Raw genomic sequence first — 19291 nt, forward strand, 5'->3', positions numbered from 1 at the left:
GAAAAACCAAACTTTTGCTGATAACATATACTTACCTAGGTGTTCTCCCAAGAGGTATCCACTACCCTGAATTTCTGGGGTTTGACTTCTTTGCTTTTTAAAAACAGTTTTATTGGGATATAACACACATATCATGCAATTCCTCTTTCTAAAAGGTACGGTTCAGTGGGTTTTAGTATATTCACAGAGTTGTACAACATCACTAATTCCAGATCATTTTCATCGCCTGAAAAGAAACCCCATACCCATGAATGATCACCACCTACTCCCTCCTCACAATCCCTGCAACCACAGGTTAGTTACTTTCTGACTATGAAGTTGCCTCATCTGGGCATTTCATATAAATGGAATCGTGTCACCTTTTTTTTGTGATTGAGCACTTTCACTTAGTGTGTTTATAAGGCTCATTCATGAATCGGTTCCTCACTCTATTTTTTAATAGTATGGCCCTAAATTCTGTGTTTTCCTTCATTAGTGTTTGGATATCTGGATTGTTTCACTTTGGGCTGTTACAAATGCTGTTTTGAACATTCATGGACAAGTTTTTATGTGGACACATATTTTTATTTCTGTTAGGGAGATGCTTAGGGCTGGAACTGCTGGGGCCTGTCATAGCTATATTGCAAACTCGTTTCAAGCAGCTGCCCCACCAGTAATGTACAAGTGTTTTAGTTTCTCCCCATCCTCATCAACACTTATAATTATCTTTTTCATTAAGCCATCCTAGTGAATGTTTTCTTAGCTTTTTAAGAAATCTTTTTTTATCGAGTATATATATTCCTAAAGAAGCTACTGTTAAGTTCTGTGTGCTTTTCAATTTCATATGAGAGGGCACCATTAAGGTATACAAAGGGGCTTCCCTGGTGGCTCAGCCGATAAAGAATCCACCTGCAATGCAGGAGACCTGGGTTCGATCCCTGGGTTGGGAAGATCCCCTGGAGAAGGGAACGGCTACCCACTCCAATATTCTGGCCTGGAGAAGTCTACAGACTGTACAGTCCATGGGTCACAAGGAGTCAGACATAACTGAGTGGCTTTCACACAAGGTATACAGTCTTCCAAGACTTGCCTTTTGCACTTGAAGATAGGCGTTCGACCTTTTGCTGTGTTGCTGCCTGTTACTGTGGCTCATTCGTCATCATTTCCTTATGCCCCACTGACTTGCCCCTCCTTCCGTCTTGGGCATTTGGGTTGATTTCATTTTGTTGTTTTCCAAACAGTGCTGTGGTTACTTTCTTGTATGCGTCTCATGATGCATGCGGAATTGTACGGTTCAGAGACAGAAATGCCACGTTGGAGAGTGTGTGAACGTTCGAATTGGCAGGGCAGTTCCTAACGACTTTCCAAAGTAGTTATGGTTTTCAAAGCAGACCCTGGATGAACGTCATTCATCTACATCCCCAGGATTGTCTGGCATCCTCATTTTTGTTAATTAAATAGGCATAAATATCATCTCTTTGTGGCCTTGATTTGCATCTTCCTGGTCCCTCTGAGGTCAGGCATCACTTTGTGGATTTATAGAGGATGACATGTTTCCTCTTGTGCAAAGTGCTTGTTCATGCTTTTCACTCATTCTTCTTGTGGATTGTTTGCACTTTTCTTGTTGATTTGGAGGATTTCTATATATATTCCTGGTACTGATTCCTTGTTGCTTTTAATTATTGCAAGTATCTCATCTCAGTTGATGCCTTGTCTTTTTATTCTCTCAATGTCTGTTGGAGTTCCCCAAGTGGTTCAGTGGTAAAGAATCTGCCTGCCAATGGAGAAGATGCTGGTTTGATCCCTGAGTGGGGAAGATTCGCTGGGAGGAGGAAATGGCAAGCCACTCCAGTATTCTTGCCTGGAAAATCCTATGGACACAGGAGCCTGGTGGGCTACAGTCCATGGGGTCGCAAAAGAGTCAGATACAACTTAGCGACTAAGCAACAACAAAATGTTTGTTGATGACATAGGGTTAATTTTAATATAATCTGATGTTGAGATCTTCTTTGTCATGGTTGGTTAGCTCTTTGGGGTTCTTGTTTGGTAAACCTGTACTCCCAAATGAAAAGATATTTTTTCTAAGACATTCACAGTTTTATTTTTGACTTCAAGTCTTACCCTGTCTTGGTTTGTCTTTATTAAACTTCAAGTCGCCATATACAGTTGTGCAGGTTGCACACTGCCCAACTCCAGGAGGGGCTGGGGCATTCATATCAGTCCAGGCAGGTGAGCCAGGCAGGTGAATTAGGGATCCAGCTCACTTCTCCTGTACAGAGAGCTGATTCTCCAGCTCCAGTTACTGACTGGCCCCTCCTCTGTGTGCTGTCATTTCTGTTCTGTATCTGTCCTGCAGACACATGCATGTCTGCTCCTGGACTGTCTGCTTTTGTTCCCTTGGTCAGCAGGCAGTAGCATTCATATTTATGTTCATGTGTTACTTTCCTGTTCAGATGAAATACATTAAATGGTTTGACAGCACGCCTGCATCCTATTGTTAAAACTGCTGGCAGCAAATTCTTTATTACGAGACTTAAAACATTTTTATTTTATCCCCCAGGATAAATGCTACCAGTATTGGCCAACAGAGGGCTCAGTGACTCACGGAGAAATAACGATCGAAATAAAGAGCGATACCCTTTCTGAAGCCATCAGTATACGAGACTTCCTGGTCACCTTCAATCAGGTATTGTTGCCGGAGACCTTTAGTCTCTTGTGGACAGAACACCCTGCAGCCATCGTATGGGCTCTGTCTTTGTGCCAGAATGCCCTGTCCCTCAGACTTTTCCAGATCCCCACGTTCGTGCCAGTGGTCAGTGTGGGCAGTCGGCAGCCATGTTACCAAGTGGCTGATCTCCCATAAGATTTCACCTCCGTGATCGTCCCCCAGCTCCTTGCTGGAGCCCAGGGATGGTGGGGCCAAGTAGCCGACTCCGCTGCTCAGTCCCTGGGAGAAACGACCGTGGGTCAGAGAGCAGGAGGAATGAATGGGTGACGCCACAGAGGCCTCCCGGGCTTCTCTGCCAGACCCCTTCTCAGAGCCTCCCACCAACCCCCCCACCAGCCAGGTCTTGGGAACTCTCCCTGTGTGTCAACCATGGGTAAAATGACCTACCTATGGGATCTGATTCCGAGCTCAAGACGGTCAGTACAGAGAAACCCAGCTTTGCCCAAAGACTTGGACTCCTCCACGTGTGTCGCAGAAAGACCCAGGGCCCCTACACTGTGAAACTGCTCACCCCCAGCCTTGAAGAGACATGGTGGGTCCTGAAAGTCAAAGTCACCCAGTCGGGTCCAACTCTTTGCGACCCCATGGACTATACATTCCGTGGAATTCTCCAGGCCAGAATACTGGAGTGGGTAGCCTATGCCCTTCTCTTGGGGATCTTCCCAATCCAGGAGTCGAACCCAGGTCTCTCACATTGCAGGCAGATTCTTTATCAGCTGAACCACAAGGGAAGTTCAAGAATACTGGAGTGGGGAGCTATCCTTTCTCCAGAGGGTCTTCCCAACCCAGGAATTGAATTGGGGTCTCCTGCGTTGCAGGAGGATTCTTAACTGAGCTATCAGGGAAGTGAGGCTTCTTCCAAAACAGGGATGATTCTTGCCATCTCAAGCAAAACTGCCCAGGATCCCATAACAGGGTCTGGCAGGCCCTGGAGGCTCCGGGGAGCATCCTTTGACTGGCGTGACCCCCACCCAGAAGGAAGCACCGCTGGCCTTCTGCTTTAGGGTGACCACAGCCTACGAGCAGCCAGCATCTGGGAGGCCAGCCAGATGAGAACTCCAAGGGCTGCCTGAGACTGTGGCCCGAATCCCCCCTGGGCGGGGTTGGGAGGGCGGCCGGGTGGCTGTGACCGTGCAGCCCTGAGACGCTCTTCCCGCCCCGCAGCCCCTGGCCCGGCCAGAGGAGCAGATGCGGGTGGTGCGGCAGTTCCACTTCCACGGCTGGCCCGAGATTGGGATCCCGGCCGAGGGCAAAGGCATGATCGACCTCATCGCAGCCGTGCAGAAGCAGCAGCAGCAGACTGGCAACCACCCCATCACCGTGCACTGCAGGCAAGTGGCCCTGGGGCGGCCCCTCCCGGTGGGCCCGACGCGGACCACGCCCAGTCCAGTGCTTCCCTCAGCACCACCTCCCTGGACCACCTTCTTCACCTCCCCCGCTCCCAGACTTAACACAAACGCATAAATATCTTCCTAGACTTGCAGGAGCATTTGGTGAGAAGGAGTCAGGAAGCGACTCAGACACATTTCTTTGTGCTTTTTAAGTCGTCAAAAAAAAAAAAAAAAAAAAGACACATTTCCAAGCACAGCTCAGACAAACCCTGAACTTGAGTTATCTTCATCTTGAAAGACTGGTGTGGCTCTGGCTGGCACGCCCACCCGGCACAGCAGGAAGCTTTTCTTGAACTACTCAGGGATGTCTAGGCTAGGGTCCATAACAGAGGGTCCGCAGCCCCAGCCCACCACTCAGCCTGGCTCCCAAGCCCCCCACCCCTCCGTGAGCAGAGGGACCCACCAGGGGCCACCTGGACACAGCAGGACACCGCCCCCCTCCCAGCAAGAACCTTGATACAGCTTTACGAGGCAGAGGGTGAATCCTGTGGAGACATGCCAGCTCTCCTTCCTTCTGGGCCAGTACCCTCTGCTGGCAGGGACCTTGACCACCCTTGTAAAACTCTTCCTGTGAGAGCTTGGGGCGTCTGATCTTGGGGTGGGGTTGATTTGTGGAAGCTTGGGGCGTCTGATCTTGGGGTGGGGTTGATTTGTGGCAGCTTGGGGTGTCTGATCTTGAGGTGGAGTCTGACTTGGGGAAGCTCGGGGTGTGTAATCTTGGTGGGATCTGATTTGCTTCTAAGACTGCACTTCTGTACCTTTGTCTACACGTGGCTCCCATTTTTGACTGCCATTCGCCCCAACCCGCTTACCCCTCGTGTCAGCAAAGCCCGGCTTAACCTGGTGGATTGGTCTGGCCGCTTTCCTGACCTTGGACCCAGAGATGTGCCCTTTGGGCACGGCCAGCAGGGGGTGCACACGCCTAGGTTTTCAGTCCCTGGTGCCTTTGTAGATGTCCTTTAGAATAAATGAGAACTGGGTTCCTTCTTGTTCCGCCTCCACAAACCCAGTTGGAACGTTATGGGTGTCGGGCACCAGGGATGCCAACAAAGCTGAGCGAAACCCAGTCGGGATTTGGGGCCCCCGTGGGAACCCCGCGTCCACCGAGGGCTCCGTGGAAGAGGCCAGCCAAGCCTGCCTGCGTAGGCCTGCGCTCTCTCTCCCAAGCTGCTTCTGCAGGGTTTATCTGTTAAGCAGAGCAGATGCAGACCTTCACTGTCGGGAAGGGTCAGTTCTCTGACCCTTGCTGCCAGGGGCTGTCCTTTGTCCAAGTAACCCTTCCATCCACCTGCACACCTCCCATCTCGGAAGATGGTCCCTGCACACGTGGGGGGTCGGCCAGGATTGCAGCTCCCTACGCCTGAACAGGGAGGGGTTTTGCTCCTAAGAAGTTTCCAGGTGATGTAGCTGCTGCCAGCCCAGGGGCCATCCTCTGAGAGTCCCCCAACAAGGAGGAAGAGAAATGGGTCCACCAGCTTGAAAACTCGTCACTGGTTCTGGTCTGACTCATGTTACATTTAGGCACATTCTTGAGGACTTCTGTGTTTGCTGACTCTCTGTCCAGAGCCAAGCTACATATTAAATGGTTGTTAAAGAGCCAAGCTCCGGTCATTCCAGCGCTGGCGTGCAGGGCCTGGTGGAGGCTGTGGGTTTCTCATGCCCGCGGGTGAGATTCGGTGTCTTACTCCGTGTTCTCTCTGCAGTGCTGGAGCTGGGCGGACGGGGACTTTCATAGCACTCAGCAACATTCTGGAACGGGTCAAGGCTGAGGGGCTTTTAGACGTATTCCAAGCTGTGAAGAGTTTACGACTTCAGAGGCCACACATGGTGCAAACCCTGGTAAGAAACAGCTTCCAGAAGAGTTGAGAATTGTCTCATGTTGCGTTTGATGTATGTTGCACTGAAGTTCAAGTCCACCGGGAAGGAAGGAGGGAGGCTACGTTTTCAGGACAGAGAGCTGAAAGTCCCAGACAGCATACAGCATACAGAAGCTTCACAGACTCCCTTCCTCTCTTGCATCGGGGTGGGGTCTGTCCCCTGGGCAGATGTGAGAGGAGGGGCACTGCCCTGGCTTTCAATGATAAGACCCGTTGGACAGAAGCCCAGCTGCATGTCAGCGAACTGTTCCTGCAGATTTCAGTCTACGCTTACAGATGTAGACGTTCACACGCGGCGGTGACATTTACAGTCCTGATTCTTGCCATCTTCTGCCTTCCACGGGTCATGTGGACTCTTGTCCTTGGCTGGGTTTCACTCAGCCTCCAGACGCTGCCCAGGGGGCTTAAGGAATCCATGCAGAGTGCAGTTGGGCAACATTCCATGATGAAAACCCATCTTTCTGGTTTTCAGAAGAGATGCCTCCCTACCAAATTTGGTGATTGCCCTCCAACAGCAAGTTCAGTTTTCAAGACTGTTATAACCCATTGCTTTTCTCAAGAAAAGTGAAAGTGTTTGTCATGTCTGACTCTTTGAGACCCCCCATGGACTGTGGCCCACCAGGCTCTTCTGTCCGTGGGATCCTCCAGGCAAGAACACTGGGGCGGGTTGCCATGCCCTTCTCCAGAGACGTATTTATTTTCCTCAGTTCAGTTCCAGTTCAGTTCAGTTGCTCAGTCGTGTCTGACTCTTTGCAACCCCATGGACTGCAGCACGCTAGGCCTCCCAGTGCAGGCCTCCCAGTCCATCACCAACTCCCGGAGCTTGCTCAAACTCATGTCCATTGAGTCGGTGATGCCATCCAACCATCTCACCCTCTGTCGTCCCCTTCTCCTCCTCCTGCCTTCCATCTTTCCCAGCATTAGGGTCTTTTCCAATGAGTCAGTTCTTTGCATCAGGTGGCCAACGTATTGGAGTTTTCTCCAAGGCTTCCTATCTTAGGACTTGCCCTCCCAGGCCCCTGGCACAGCCCACTGGTTCTCTGTGCTCCCTCAGTCCTAACGCAGGCACTTTCTCTTTCCTTCCAAGGGCTGGGTGACCGGGTGGGATCTTAGTAGCTGGAAGGGAGGACCCTGTAGTGACTCTTGACTCTCCCAACGCCCCTGCAACCACAGGACAGCAGCTTTTGGCTGCGTCTTTCTTTCCCTGCAAAGCACAGCTCTGTCCTATGCTGGCTGGACCGAGACCCCAGAAGGGCTAGACGGGCTAATGTTTGGCCTCTTCCAACCCAAAGGCCGGTCCATTCTTGCTCAATGTGAATTTAGGTAAGAGGCTGAACCCAAGGTGCTGGGAAAGAAGAGAAGGGAGCTAGGAGCCTCCCTTGGGCCCCCCGCTTCCCTAGCTCCCATATTAACTGGGCCAGCAAGTGACCAGGGTCTGCAAGGGTAGCTGCCGTCTGTTGTTCCTCAAACCACTGGAGTCCACCCCCATATCTGCTTACTGTTGTGCTCATGGTTTTCCTAGACTCATGGTAGGCTCTCCAAGAAAGTTCAGGCATTGCCATTTTCCCCATCTGTTTCATTTCTTCTTCCCCCCGCCCTTTGGCCGCATAGCCCAGCAGGTGGGATCTTAGTTCCCCAACCAGGGATCGAACACGCACTCCCTGCACTGGAAGCTTTGAGGCTTACCCACTGGAGCACCAGTGAAGTCCTCATTTCTTCTTTGCAGTGCTCGTTACTGGTGGTGTCACACGCCCTGCTCACTGGTCCCCCATTAACCCATCACCTGGCTCTAGTCTCGCAACCTCCAAGAGCTGCTGGAAGGTCAGAGGTCAGGCGAGGTCCAAGTGTGCTGATAAGAGCCTCACGCAGATGTGTGGAGGGGCCTTCCCAGGTGGCCCAGTGGCAAAGAATCTGCTGCCAGTGTAGGAGACACAAGAGATGGGGGTTCAGTCCTCGGGTTGGGAAGATCCCCTGGAGTAGGAAGTGGTGACCCACTCCAGTATTCTTGCCTGGAAAATTCTGTGGACAGAGGAGCCTGACAGGCTGCAGTCTGTGTATTCACAAAGAATCGGACACAACTGAGCGTGCACGCACCCACAGATGCAAGGCATCATTCTTTTGAATTTTAGTAAAGTTGATATAAAGCAATGCCCTTTTGTAGTGTAAATTTAGGTTTAAAAATAATCTATATTTCCATCGTATTTAACTTTTATAGATTATTTTCTTTGCATTATGAAGTTTGATGTTAGGTTTGCTATTATTTTTTCATTCCAAAGTAGTGGTTTTTAGTTTAAATATGAAAACTAGAGATCTCTCACTCAGAGAGTGAGTCCAAAATACACTGAGTTGAAACACTGACATTTTCTATGTAGAAAAATAGATTTGGAAACATGTACCTAGAAACTAAATTGTGTAACAGAAGTTTATATGCATTAGGATATACATTATTTTAATAACTGGTCAGACTTTTTTATGTCTTCTCTCTAGTGTTTCTTTGAATTAAATTAATTAAATATATCTTTAATATTATTTTAATATGTTCTTGGTTTTCTTTTTCAGGAACAGTATGAATTCTGCTACAAAGTGGTACAAGATTTTATTGATATATTTTCTGATTATGCTAATTTCAAATGAAAATTCCTGCCTTAAAATATTTTTTAATTTAATGGTCAGTATATTTTGTAAAAATCATGTTAATTTATTTCATAGTTGACATTAATATCCTTTGTAATTTCTTTGTATATATTTTGTTATGCTTTAAAGGCCACCTGCTGTAAAGTTATTAAATCTTAAATACGCCCTTTAAAAACTGGAATAATGTATTAAGGTCAAATAATATCCCATAAAATATATATTTCTGCTAATATCAGTAAAAAAATATTTTAATTTTTCATTAGATTCATGTCACTTAACTTCACACAGTCAGCGCCTCTAAAGATTTAATATGCCAAGTGTGTATTTATGCAAGGTACTAACCACAACTTCATTAGGAAACAATCGAGGACTCAGAAATTAGTGGAAAATTTCCTGATATTGATTTCACAGTCCTGCGCATTGGCAGGTTTTTGAAGGCAAACTTCCCGTGAAGATATGGTAAACAAGGAGTCCTATAGGCTTCAGCCTCAGTCCATGTAGTTTTCCTTTACCTTTTAAAGATCAAAGAAGACTTTTCAACCTGAGTCCAGGTCTAAAACACACTGGAGTAATCGGTGGCTATGTAGTGATCCTTAAAAATGCATTTATCAAGACTGTGTTGTGACATCTTGTTGAGACAAAAGAGATGTGAAGGCCAGTGGCCCAGTGGCGAGGGTCCAGCAAACCAGCTCTCAGAGCGTCACTCCCCTGGCGCCGCTTGCTCTCCATCTGTCTGGGTGGTTGACTCAGAAGACCCTCTGAGAATCACACCCACTGCCCTTCTCACTCCTGTGTCCCCCACCTGCACTCCACCATTCTGCCCTGCTAGTCGTGAGCTATACCTCGAGGCACAATAAAAAATCACTTCCCATTCCAAAAGGTCAGATAGCGCATCTGACATGCACAGAGAAGCCAGGAGCTCCTGCCTGGGAGAAACAGACGGGCAACCACAAGCAATTATGCTTTAAACTTTCTGAGAAGAAGCGTTTTGGTATTTTTAAAAATCTCTTGTAGAAGTTAAGACGGTTTGTAAGAAAAAAAATCTTAAAATATAGATTTATACAGTTTTTTTTAAGTCCCACTCCTTAATATTTAATAAAAGGAAAGAAAGAGAAATCCTTACTCTAAAGACTAACTTCTTTTTGAATGGTTCCTATTGAGACTTCTGACACTGGATAATAATGATCTCATTGCCACTCAGGATTGGCTTGTGGGGCAAAAAAAAGAGGATGAACATGGAAAGGTTTAATTTAATGGCAGCGACCTCTTTGTGGCCATCAGGTGCCTAAGCAGATGAGCACAATGTAAAAAAAGACATCTGGTCTGTCTTTCTGTAATCATTTAACATGTGCAATTTGGGGTACTATTTTTTCTTTCTAAAAGAGATATGAATCTAAAGACCTAATTTGATGTTTCCACTGGTAACTGATTGCACGAGTGCAACCCAGGGTGGGTGATGTCCTAATAACAGGCCCACAGGTAATCAAGGTTCTTCTGCTCCTCCATGTCCCACCCAAAGGTCAGAGGAGCCCAGCTGGACGGACAAAAGCACAACTTTGTGAGAGCTGCCACCAGCAGCAGCCCTGGGCTCCTCACGCAGCCGACCGCCGCCCTCTCCCTTCTGGGCGCACTGATGGAGCTTTTGGGTCAAAGAGGAACACAGAGGGAGCTTTGCAAGACGCACCAGGTGGCCCCATTTGTTTCCATTGTTAAAGTCCCGAGCCCGAAGTCCTCCTTTGACTAAAGGGGAAGAGAGAAAGTTGAGCACCGAAGCCTAGAAACAGAGCTGCTCTTGGCAGTGATGGCAACATGGGATCGCAGCGCCCCAGGGCCTGGATGGGGGCCAACTTCAGGAGCCTTCACTGAGCATCCTGCAGGCCTTTTTGTGGTCTAGCTGGCATCTCGTGTCGTGGGATTAAGGTAGACCTTTTCAGGGGTGCCCTCGGCAAAGCACCCCATTTGTGTGTATCTCCTGCCCTTTGGGCCATTGCCTGCATCTGCTGAGGCTCCACGCTGGTGGTTCTGAGAACAGAGCAAACGCCACTGGCCCTGGGGTGCAGCACCCTGCTCCCTCCACAATCATGGCAGCACTTGCCTCCCCAGGGGGCTCAGTCACCAGCCTCCGGGCCCCTGCCATCACCCTGTGGCTCTGATTCCAGCCTCGGTGGGCGCTCCAGGACTCCGAATCCTGTCTGCCTTGCCCTGAAAGCTGGCACCTCCTCCCCTTGGGTCAAAGAAAGTCCGTTGTACATAACTGAACAGCGCCATGCTGGTAAAGTCATTTTTCCTTTGACGTGTTTCTCTGTTGCATGCGGTTGCATTCAAATGCCAAATAGCGATCAGAAGACAACCAATTCTGATCTCCTTGCTTTATCGGTCACTGTGTGACTCCCTTTACTGTTTCTCTCCATGTGCTTTACGAATGAAGAATGCGCACCAGTGTTTTAAAAGGTATTTTTATGTATTTTTTAAAACTTTTAAAAATGAGCCTGATGCCTCTGTTTCAGCATTTGGAGACATGCCTTTTTTTTAAATGTATGATTACTGATATTTCTGTTGTGTTTAACTAAGTTGTGTTTAATTTATGTGCAATCTTTATAATATATGTATGTATTCTGGTTTCAACTATCATTTTTTGTTGTTTTATTCCATTTATCATTTGATCTTGCTCTGATTCCAATGCCAGTGAATGTTGCTAAATTTGTATATGCAAATTGCAAGATCTAAAATATTCTGTTGCAAGGATAAATCTTTACTTTGACTTCCAGCCTGCGTCTCTTTCTTCAGTGAAGTCTCCTAATCTTATTCCTATGCCTTAAATCCTTCTAGACAAGAGATTCATTAGGAGGTAAGCATGGATTTATGTAGACAATTTTAGGACTTGTAAAATTTTACTCAGAAGTGGCACAGACGTGTGTGGATGTGATGGCTGACGCACTGGTCTTCAGAAGCCCTGAGTGGTTCGTGAAGCCTGGATTATAACCGCCTTACAGAGGGCGACCCTCCTAGAGTCCAGACAGAAGCTCTGAACAGTGGTTTCTCAGAATATACAAGGAAGGTGACCGAATGCTCCACGTCCACTGCCAGGTGGGATCAGAAAGCCTTTCCAACACTGCTTCTCCTAAAACCTCGACTCCTGTTAGGCCTTCCTTTCCACATCTGTGTCTGGGGATCCCAGATCACTCTCTTTTTCAGTTTCACACCTTCCCTAATTCACACACCAGCTCCCTCTTTGAGATATTCTGGGCCTAATGTGGAAATTGAAGCATATGCTTTTTATTATTGGTTGCATTTATTTAATAAATTTTATAAGCTTTGTTATATTTGTTAAAATGGATCATCTGAAAACCTTTATTCCTCTTCATCTGAAAAAAATTACCTGCAATGAATGCTGTTTGCTCCTATGAACCCTCTAGCTGTTGGGTTTGCCTTATGGGTCTGTGGGTTTCCCACCACTGGCCTAGGCAGGAGACATGAGAAGCAGGTTCGATCCCTGGGTTGGGAAGATCCCCTGGAGAAGGGAATGGCAACCCACTCCAGTATTCTTGCCTGGAGAACTCTATGGACAGAGGAGCCTGGCAGCCTGCAGCCCATGGGGTTGCAGAGTTGGACATGACTGAACATGTGCGTATGGATCTGTCTGTCTGCATGTCTGTTAAATAAGGGGGGGCTCACTTCTGCTCTCGGTGTGGTGGGGGCTCTTTCCCCCGTAAGTATGAGAGAGCAGGAGAATGGGAGGCGCAGATGCAGCCGGAGGCAGGCAACAGCGGGGAGGGGGGCAAGGAGGAGTTTTGGAGGAGGGTCCATGAGGACAGGAACCGGCACCCACAGCCAACCAGGGACCAACAGACTTGACCACCTGGTGGGGTACACAGACTCAGGAGGGTGTGAGGGGTTGAGAGGGAACAAACCCCAGGTCTGCCTCAGAGAAGCCCATTGTCAAATAGAAATGCACCCACGCACCCCCTGTGATAACAGATCTCGGGATGGGCCAGCAGGTGAGCCGATGGCCAGGGAAGGTCAGCACCTGGCTGGGATTGGATGGTGCAGGTTAGGGGCGTGCCTTTTAGCAGGCTCTGTGGCTTTTCCAGTAATTGGAGACCATCTACGGTCTGGATGGTCCCCGTCACTAACCATGCCTTTTGAGCTCTTGCCAAGATGAGAGGCAAAAGAAAAAAAACCATGCCTCCGATCAGTTTGCATTTCCCTAACTTCTAGTGGGTTGAGAATCTTTTCACATTTATTTGTATTTCATCTCTGAATCACCAATTTGTATTTTTTATCCATCTTCCTAATCGAGTCATTTGACTTTGCCTTATTATTTTGTGTTAGTCACTCGGTCATGTCCAACTCTTTGTGACCCCATGGACTGTAGCCTGCCAGACTCCTCTGTACATAGGACTCTCCAGGCAAGAATACTGGAGTGGGTTGCCATTCCCTTCTCCAAATTCATTTATAGTAATTCTGTTTAAAACATGGATAGTGACCCTTTGTTATTCACATTATAGCCAACTCACCGCAGGCTCCTACCCCTGGGACTTGCCCGCAAGTTCACTCCCAGAATCTGGTTGTGTCAGGGCAGCCAACCTCTGGCAACAAGCACGGTCATTTGCTGATTCTGCAGCCTGGACCAAATCCTTGTCCTGGAGTCTAGACAAGGAGGACAAGGCCTAGGTGGTGGGGAGTCCCCTCCCCCAAATACCAGGTCTGTTCCTGCAGAACCCAGCGGGCCTCCTGGCTGGAGGGAGAGTGGAGGGAGTTCCTGTCTGGCTATGGCAGTTGTGGAAATGCAGGCAGGAGGCTGAGAGCTGGCTCTGCCCCACCCCTTTCTGCCACTCAGTCTCTGTTTGGTATGATTTTCTTTCCCCCTTCCTCCCTTTAATAAAAATACTGAGTTTTAATATCATTTCCTCTCAGACACTTCATCAGGGTATAGACTCGTCAGTCTGCAGTCTGACCCTGGATGGACAAAGCTTCGTCCTAGAGGGGGTCACCTAGTTCCCACTGTGCTCTATTCCACCAGGAAGTACAGCATGACGCTCGGCCATGAAACGGGGGGCCAACCTGGCCCGGGAAACCAGGGTAGGGCTGAAAGAGGCTTCTTGGAGGGAGTCTCACTGGAATTGAGCTCAGGGCTGAAGGGAAGCAGGAGTGGGGGAGAGCAGGGTGTGTGTGTGAATGAATGGGTGTGTATCTGTGTATATGTATGTGTGAACGAATGGGTATGGATCCATGTGTATTTGTGTATGTGTGTGAATGAACGGGTGTGTGCCTGTGTGTACATGCATGCATGTGAGCATACTACATGCGTGTATGAGCATATGCAATACTGTGTCCACGCATGTGTATGTGAACGAATGGGTGTGTGCACATATATGCATGTGTACATGTATGCGCATATGTAAGAAACCTAATTCGTGTGTGTGCATGTGTGAATGGGTGTATGTGCGTGTGTGTGTTCATGTATGCATGCATGAATACATGTGGGGGGTAGAGTCTTAACTAAGGAAGGCAAGAGATGACTGGTAGAAAATTAAAGCAGAAAAATCACGTCATGGAAAACTTGGAGACCAAGTAAAACTAGCTTCCATTTAATGAGAGCTTTCCATCTAAGGGATGCTGCTTTCTTGGAATCTGAGGCTCAGAGAAGTTACCAAATCACACAGCAAGTGGATGTTTATTTCTTGTACCCCATTCTCAAGCACACAATTAGCCTTGCTAAATAGTTATGGTTAATATTTCTATCTGATGCTTCCTCTCCCAAAAAATGCTAAATAAAGGATGTCCTGTGGATGTGCATTTTTTAAAACACGTTTGAATGACCTTCTCTAATTCAGCACCTACAACCATATAAAACCACCCTTCTTTTTAAAGTTAATTTATTTTACAATCTTGTATTGGTTTTGCCATACATTGACTTGAATCCGCCAGGGGTGTACACGTGTTCCCCATCCTGATCCCCCTCCCACCTGCCTCCCCATCCCATCCCTCTGGGTCATCCCAGTGCACCAGCCCCGAGCACCCTGTATCATGCATTGAACCTGGACTGGTGATTCATTTCACATAATACATGTTCTGAAGGAGATCAGCCCTGGGATTTCTTTGGAAAGAATGATGCTAAAGCTGAAACTCCAGTACTTTGGCCACCTCATGCGAAGAGTTGACTCATTTGAAAAGACTCTGATGCTGGGAAAGATTGGAGGCAGGAAAAGGGGATGACCCAGGATGAGATGGCTGGATGGCATCACAGACTCAATGGATGTGAGTCTGAGTGAACTCCGGGAGCTGGTGATGGACAGGGAGGCCTGGCATGCTGCGATTCATGGGGTCACAGAGTCGGACACAACTGAGCGACTGAACTGAACTGAACTGATACATGTTTTCATGCTATTCTCCCAAATCTCATCCCACCCTCGCCTTCTCCCAGAGAGTCCAAAAGACTGTTCTATACATCTGTGTCTCTTTTGCAGGGTTATCGTTACCTTCTTTCTAATTTCCATATATATGTGTTAGTATACTGTATTGGTGTTTTTCTTTCTGGCTTGCTTCACTCTGTATAATAGGCTCCAGTTTCATCCACCTCATTAGAACTGATTCAAATGTATTCTTTTTAATGGCTGAGCAATACTCCATTGTGTATATGTACCACAGCTTTCTTATCCATTCATCTGCTGATGGACATCTAGGTTGCTTCCATGTTCTGGCTATTATAAACAGTGCTGTGATGAACATTGGGGTACACGTGTCTCTTTTGATCCTGGTTTCCTCAGTGTGTATGCCCAGCAGTGGGACTACTGGGTCATATGGCAGTTCTATTTCCAGTTTTTTAAGGAAAAAGCCACCCTTCTTATGCTCTTGAAATACTTTGCTAAAGAAGGCAAGAAAATGTACTGATATATTTCAGTGAGATTTTGGGTTAGAAATGAACCTTAATAGCTTTTTAATTAATTTTTACCCCATTCCCCAGGAACATAGCTAATTGAAAATTTTCTATATGTGAGGTTCATAATTGCTAAATCTGAAGTGTTGGCAGAACAACTTAATCATAGGAAATTCCTATGTTTCCTTGAATTTTGCCTAAGTGATACACTGATGACTTGCATGTTCAGAAGGCCTTTTCCAGTGAGGCTTGCACTTCCTAAAATACCATCCCTTCTGCTCATCGGAATCCCACTCTTTCCGGCCCAACTTGACGATGACCCCCGATTTCAGGCAACACCATCTAAATAACTGTATTAATAAGGCAGCCAAAATAGCAAAAACAAATACCCCTGACCCAGACAGACGTGGCTGGATTCATGCATTTGTTCAAAAGCATTTATTGTGATGTGGACCTCGCTCCACGCCAGACCCGGGGTGGGGGGGGGGGGGCGGTAGCACAAGAGCCGACGGAGGCTGGGGCGACAGCTCCCGCGCTCGGGCACAGTGACCTCCCAGCCTCCAGCCTCGCCTCCTCCAGGTAGGGCAGGCGGGCGGGGAGGCCTCCACACAGATGCCTGGAGGGGACAGGGTGCTTGTGTCCGACCCGGGGAACACGGAGAAGCCGGAGGACGGAGCGAAACAGCAGTGAGACGGGCGGCTCTGAAACCAAAGGAGGGCGGACGTCCAGGCGAAAAACGAGATGTGACAGCCTCGAGCTCCAAGCGCTAGAAATGGCCACTCTTTCTGGGTGGGAGGCGCGTCTGGGCATGCGGTGCTTCCCATCCGAGGTGAAGGCATGAGGCCAGGCCAACAGGTGTGGGCAGAGAAAGCCCAGGCGAGAGCAGAGAAGACTCGGAGAATGGGACCCGAGGGTGCCGAGGGGCGCCACAGCGCGGACTCAGGCAGGTGGGCAGACCCCTCTCAGGGGGAAGCAGTCCTGGTTCAGGCAGAGACACTCCATGTGAAACAGGCAAGCGGGCAGGCCTTCCTCAAGCAAAGCGTCGCGCTGCCCTGCGGATGGCGTCGCAGACCAGCCTCGGAATCCCACGTCTCTCGCCTCCGAGGCCAGGGCAGCGAGCAGAGGGCCGTCCTGTGCAGATGGCCCGCAGCGCAAGTGCCTGGACCCTCGGTCTCTCCAGGGTGAAGGCGGACACCCTAACTCATTTTTCTCATCCTCTGCTCATTCATTCCTGCGTCCTGAGTGCCTGCCGGGTGCTGGAGAGAAGCCCCTGCCTTTCACATGTGCATGAGGACATACGTACACAAAGGACACAGACACATACAGAAGCATTTACAGCAGCGTGGCAAGTGCTGCAGCCCACAGCCAACGGGGATCGACCGCGGCAGTCACAAACCCGGAGCTTCCTATCACCGAGATGAAGGCCACACCTTGGCAAACTCCCCCCACCCCCCACCCCCACCCCCTACTCAAGTTTTAAATTTTTTACTAATTTAGGAGACTCAGCAGTCTCCTTCATAATCTCCATGTGGGGGCTTTTGAATAAACTCTTGAGTTAGAAAATTCTAAGCCTTCTTCCCTTAAACCCCCCCCCCCCCCCACCCCCCATAGCATTATTTACAGAATTCACTTTAAAACTTGTGGCAAATATTGTACTACAACTTATCACTAAATTCATCACTCCCCCCACCCCCTTTTAAACTTCTTAGCTATATATCTTCAGGGTCTCGACGACTTCTGGTTCTTATTTTCTTGACACACACATTGTCACTTTCCTGTTTGGGAAGAAAAATATCTCTTAAGTCATTTGAAAGAACAGTTTGTGTAACCAACCCTACTCTGCAAAAACCCGAATCCTTACAGGGTGTGACGCAGGCCTTTAGTTCCAGAAAACTAGTCTTGAGATTGGAAATGAGCTTTAAAATACAGACTGTAAAAGCTGCCTTAAACTCTTTTTACTATGTAAATCTTTAAAGTTAAATATTGTGTCTTGACAGAAAGGTTGGTAAGCTATTTTTAAGTTATAAATACATCATAAAGAAGAAAAAAGAAATTTCCACGTTTTTCACTGATTTTTATAAATACCACTCAGAAAAAGTGAATTCAAATGTGTAATCAGGCTGAAGCCTTTTGGACCTTCTAAACAACTGGTGTGTCCAAAGGGGACATCACTCAGTGCTCGCTGAGTGTGAGCAGAGACCACACTTGGGTTGCTATCTTTGGGAAGGGAAAGGACACCAGCTGCCTCCCAAATGGGAACTGTTCACGGGACTGTTTGCCTACGGACACCCCACCTGCTCTGTGTCCCAGCTTTCTGAGGGGACACCTTCAAAATCAAGCGTTACCTTTTGGGAAGTTTGTTCAGTCTCTAACCACACACTGAAGGCAGTGCCTGGACCCTTAGTACAGGGTATGCAGTGAGCACTCAGAAAGTACTAACTGGATAAATCCCCTGAAAGAAGATGTCATTATGTGAATTTACTATTCAAAGTGGAATTCCCAAATCACATCCACTTGAATACTGAGCCACAGAATATGGTTTAGATGCCTGCTTCTCATGGTAGTTTAACTGGGAGTTGGCAGCGTATTATCCCATTTGCTGTGTCTGCTCTCGCAACGTGGTGTAAAACCTCTACTGACATAGTCTCTAGGCTTAAAAAAAGAACAGGAGATTACTAGCCTTTTGAAGACTGTGGGCACATCTCTTGGCACTCCGGGTCGCTCTCTGTTCAGATGCACTCTCTGAAGAGCTTCCTCGAGGGCGGACGCTAACCTTTCTGGATCTCGAACCCTTGGGGTCTGAATGTCCTGTCCCTTCTTTCTTTTCCTGCTTCTTCGCCGGGATGTCCACCCTTCCCTCCCTCGCTTTCTCCTCTGCAGGCTCAGGCAAAGGCATCTGGTTCTGCCTCCCAGGTCTCGAGCGCGTCCTCCTCTCTTCGACTTTGCCCCCAGAGGCAGGCTTCTTGGCTCCATCTTCAGGGCTCCGGAGCTTCATTTCCTGGGAGGGCTGCACGGACTTCTTTTCGCTTCTTTTTATTTTCACCTTTTCTGCTGATATAAGAACCTCAGGTCTTTGCTCCTCTACAGAAGTTTTAGCAGGATGCCTGGAACGCAGGGACACTCCCTAAAAAAATTCAAAAGACATTCACAAAATGTCAAGAATGAGGAATACAAATTACAAATCTCAACATGGAGAACATCATTTGAAAGTGAACTCAAAGGGGAATCAATTGCAACATTTTCCATTGATTCATATCCTAACATGCAAGTAAGTCTAAGCAAGTCAGGGGTGTACCTGTCAATTTGCTCCTACAGAGAAATCACCATTTCTACCAATAAACCCTAAGTAAGGAATTCAGTATGAACTCCAACCACGTCTGTCATATATGTCAGCGTGATTTTAACAAGCATCAAAAGGGTATTCCAGGAAAACACCCTACTATTCAGACAGCAAATGAATTCCTAATCCTTCAAGTCATTGCTAGAGCAGAACAGGAAAATTTCAATTTCTGGAATCCAATTTACAAACTTCTCTGACAACACTTATAGCTCCCCTACTGGCTTAGATGGTAAAGAATCTGCCTGCCATGCAGGGGACCTGGGTTCAATCCCTGGGTCGGGAAGATCCCCTGGAGAAGAGAATGGCAACCTACTCCAGTATTCTGCCTGGAGAAATCCATGGACAGAGGAGCCGCAAAAAGTTGGACACAACTAAGCAACAAACACTGTCACTAACAGCCCTGACAGTTATGGTTGTCCCAGGACACACACACACACCCTGGGCAAATTGTTCTAATTGTTT

At 47.9% G+C, this 19291-nt stretch overlaps 2 protein-coding genes across 5 annotated transcripts in view; one reads left to right on the plus strand and one right to left on the minus strand.

Moving 5' to 3' along the window:
* Positions 1–11376, plus strand: part of PTPRE (protein tyrosine phosphatase receptor type E) — a 179376-nt gene extending 168000 nt beyond the window's left edge. For all 3 annotated transcript variants that reach the window (XM_040254775.1, XM_040254776.1, XM_040254777.1), the window contains 4 exons: positions 2540–2665; positions 3872–4038; positions 5802–5937; positions 8535–11376. In XM_040254775.1, coding sequence (XP_040110709.1) covers positions 2540–2665; positions 3872–4038; positions 5802–5937; positions 8535–8609 — 504 coding nt within the window. In that variant the 3' untranslated portion in view covers positions 8610–11376. The remainder of the gene's footprint in view (positions 1–2539; positions 2666–3871; positions 4039–5801; positions 5938–8534) is intronic.
* Positions 11377–16117: 4741 nt separating this feature from the next.
* Positions 16118–19291, minus strand: part of MKI67 (marker of proliferation Ki-67) — a 29506-nt gene continuing 26332 nt past the window's right edge. For both annotated transcript variants that reach the window (XM_040254779.1, XM_040254780.1), the window contains 2 exons: positions 18170–18613; positions 16118–17264 (listed from right to left, as the gene is read on the minus strand). In XM_040254779.1, coding sequence (XP_040110713.1) covers positions 17199–17264; positions 18170–18613 — 510 coding nt within the window. In that variant the 3' untranslated portion in view covers positions 16118–17198. The remainder of the gene's footprint in view (positions 17265–18169; positions 18614–19291) is intronic.

This window comes from Oryx dammah, unplaced genomic scaffold (genome assembly GCF_014754425.2).
Source record: "Oryx dammah isolate SB20612 unplaced genomic scaffold, SCBI_Odam_1.1 HiC_scaffold_14, whole genome shotgun sequence".
Taxonomy (NCBI): domain Eukaryota; kingdom Metazoa; phylum Chordata; class Mammalia; order Artiodactyla; family Bovidae; genus Oryx; species Oryx dammah.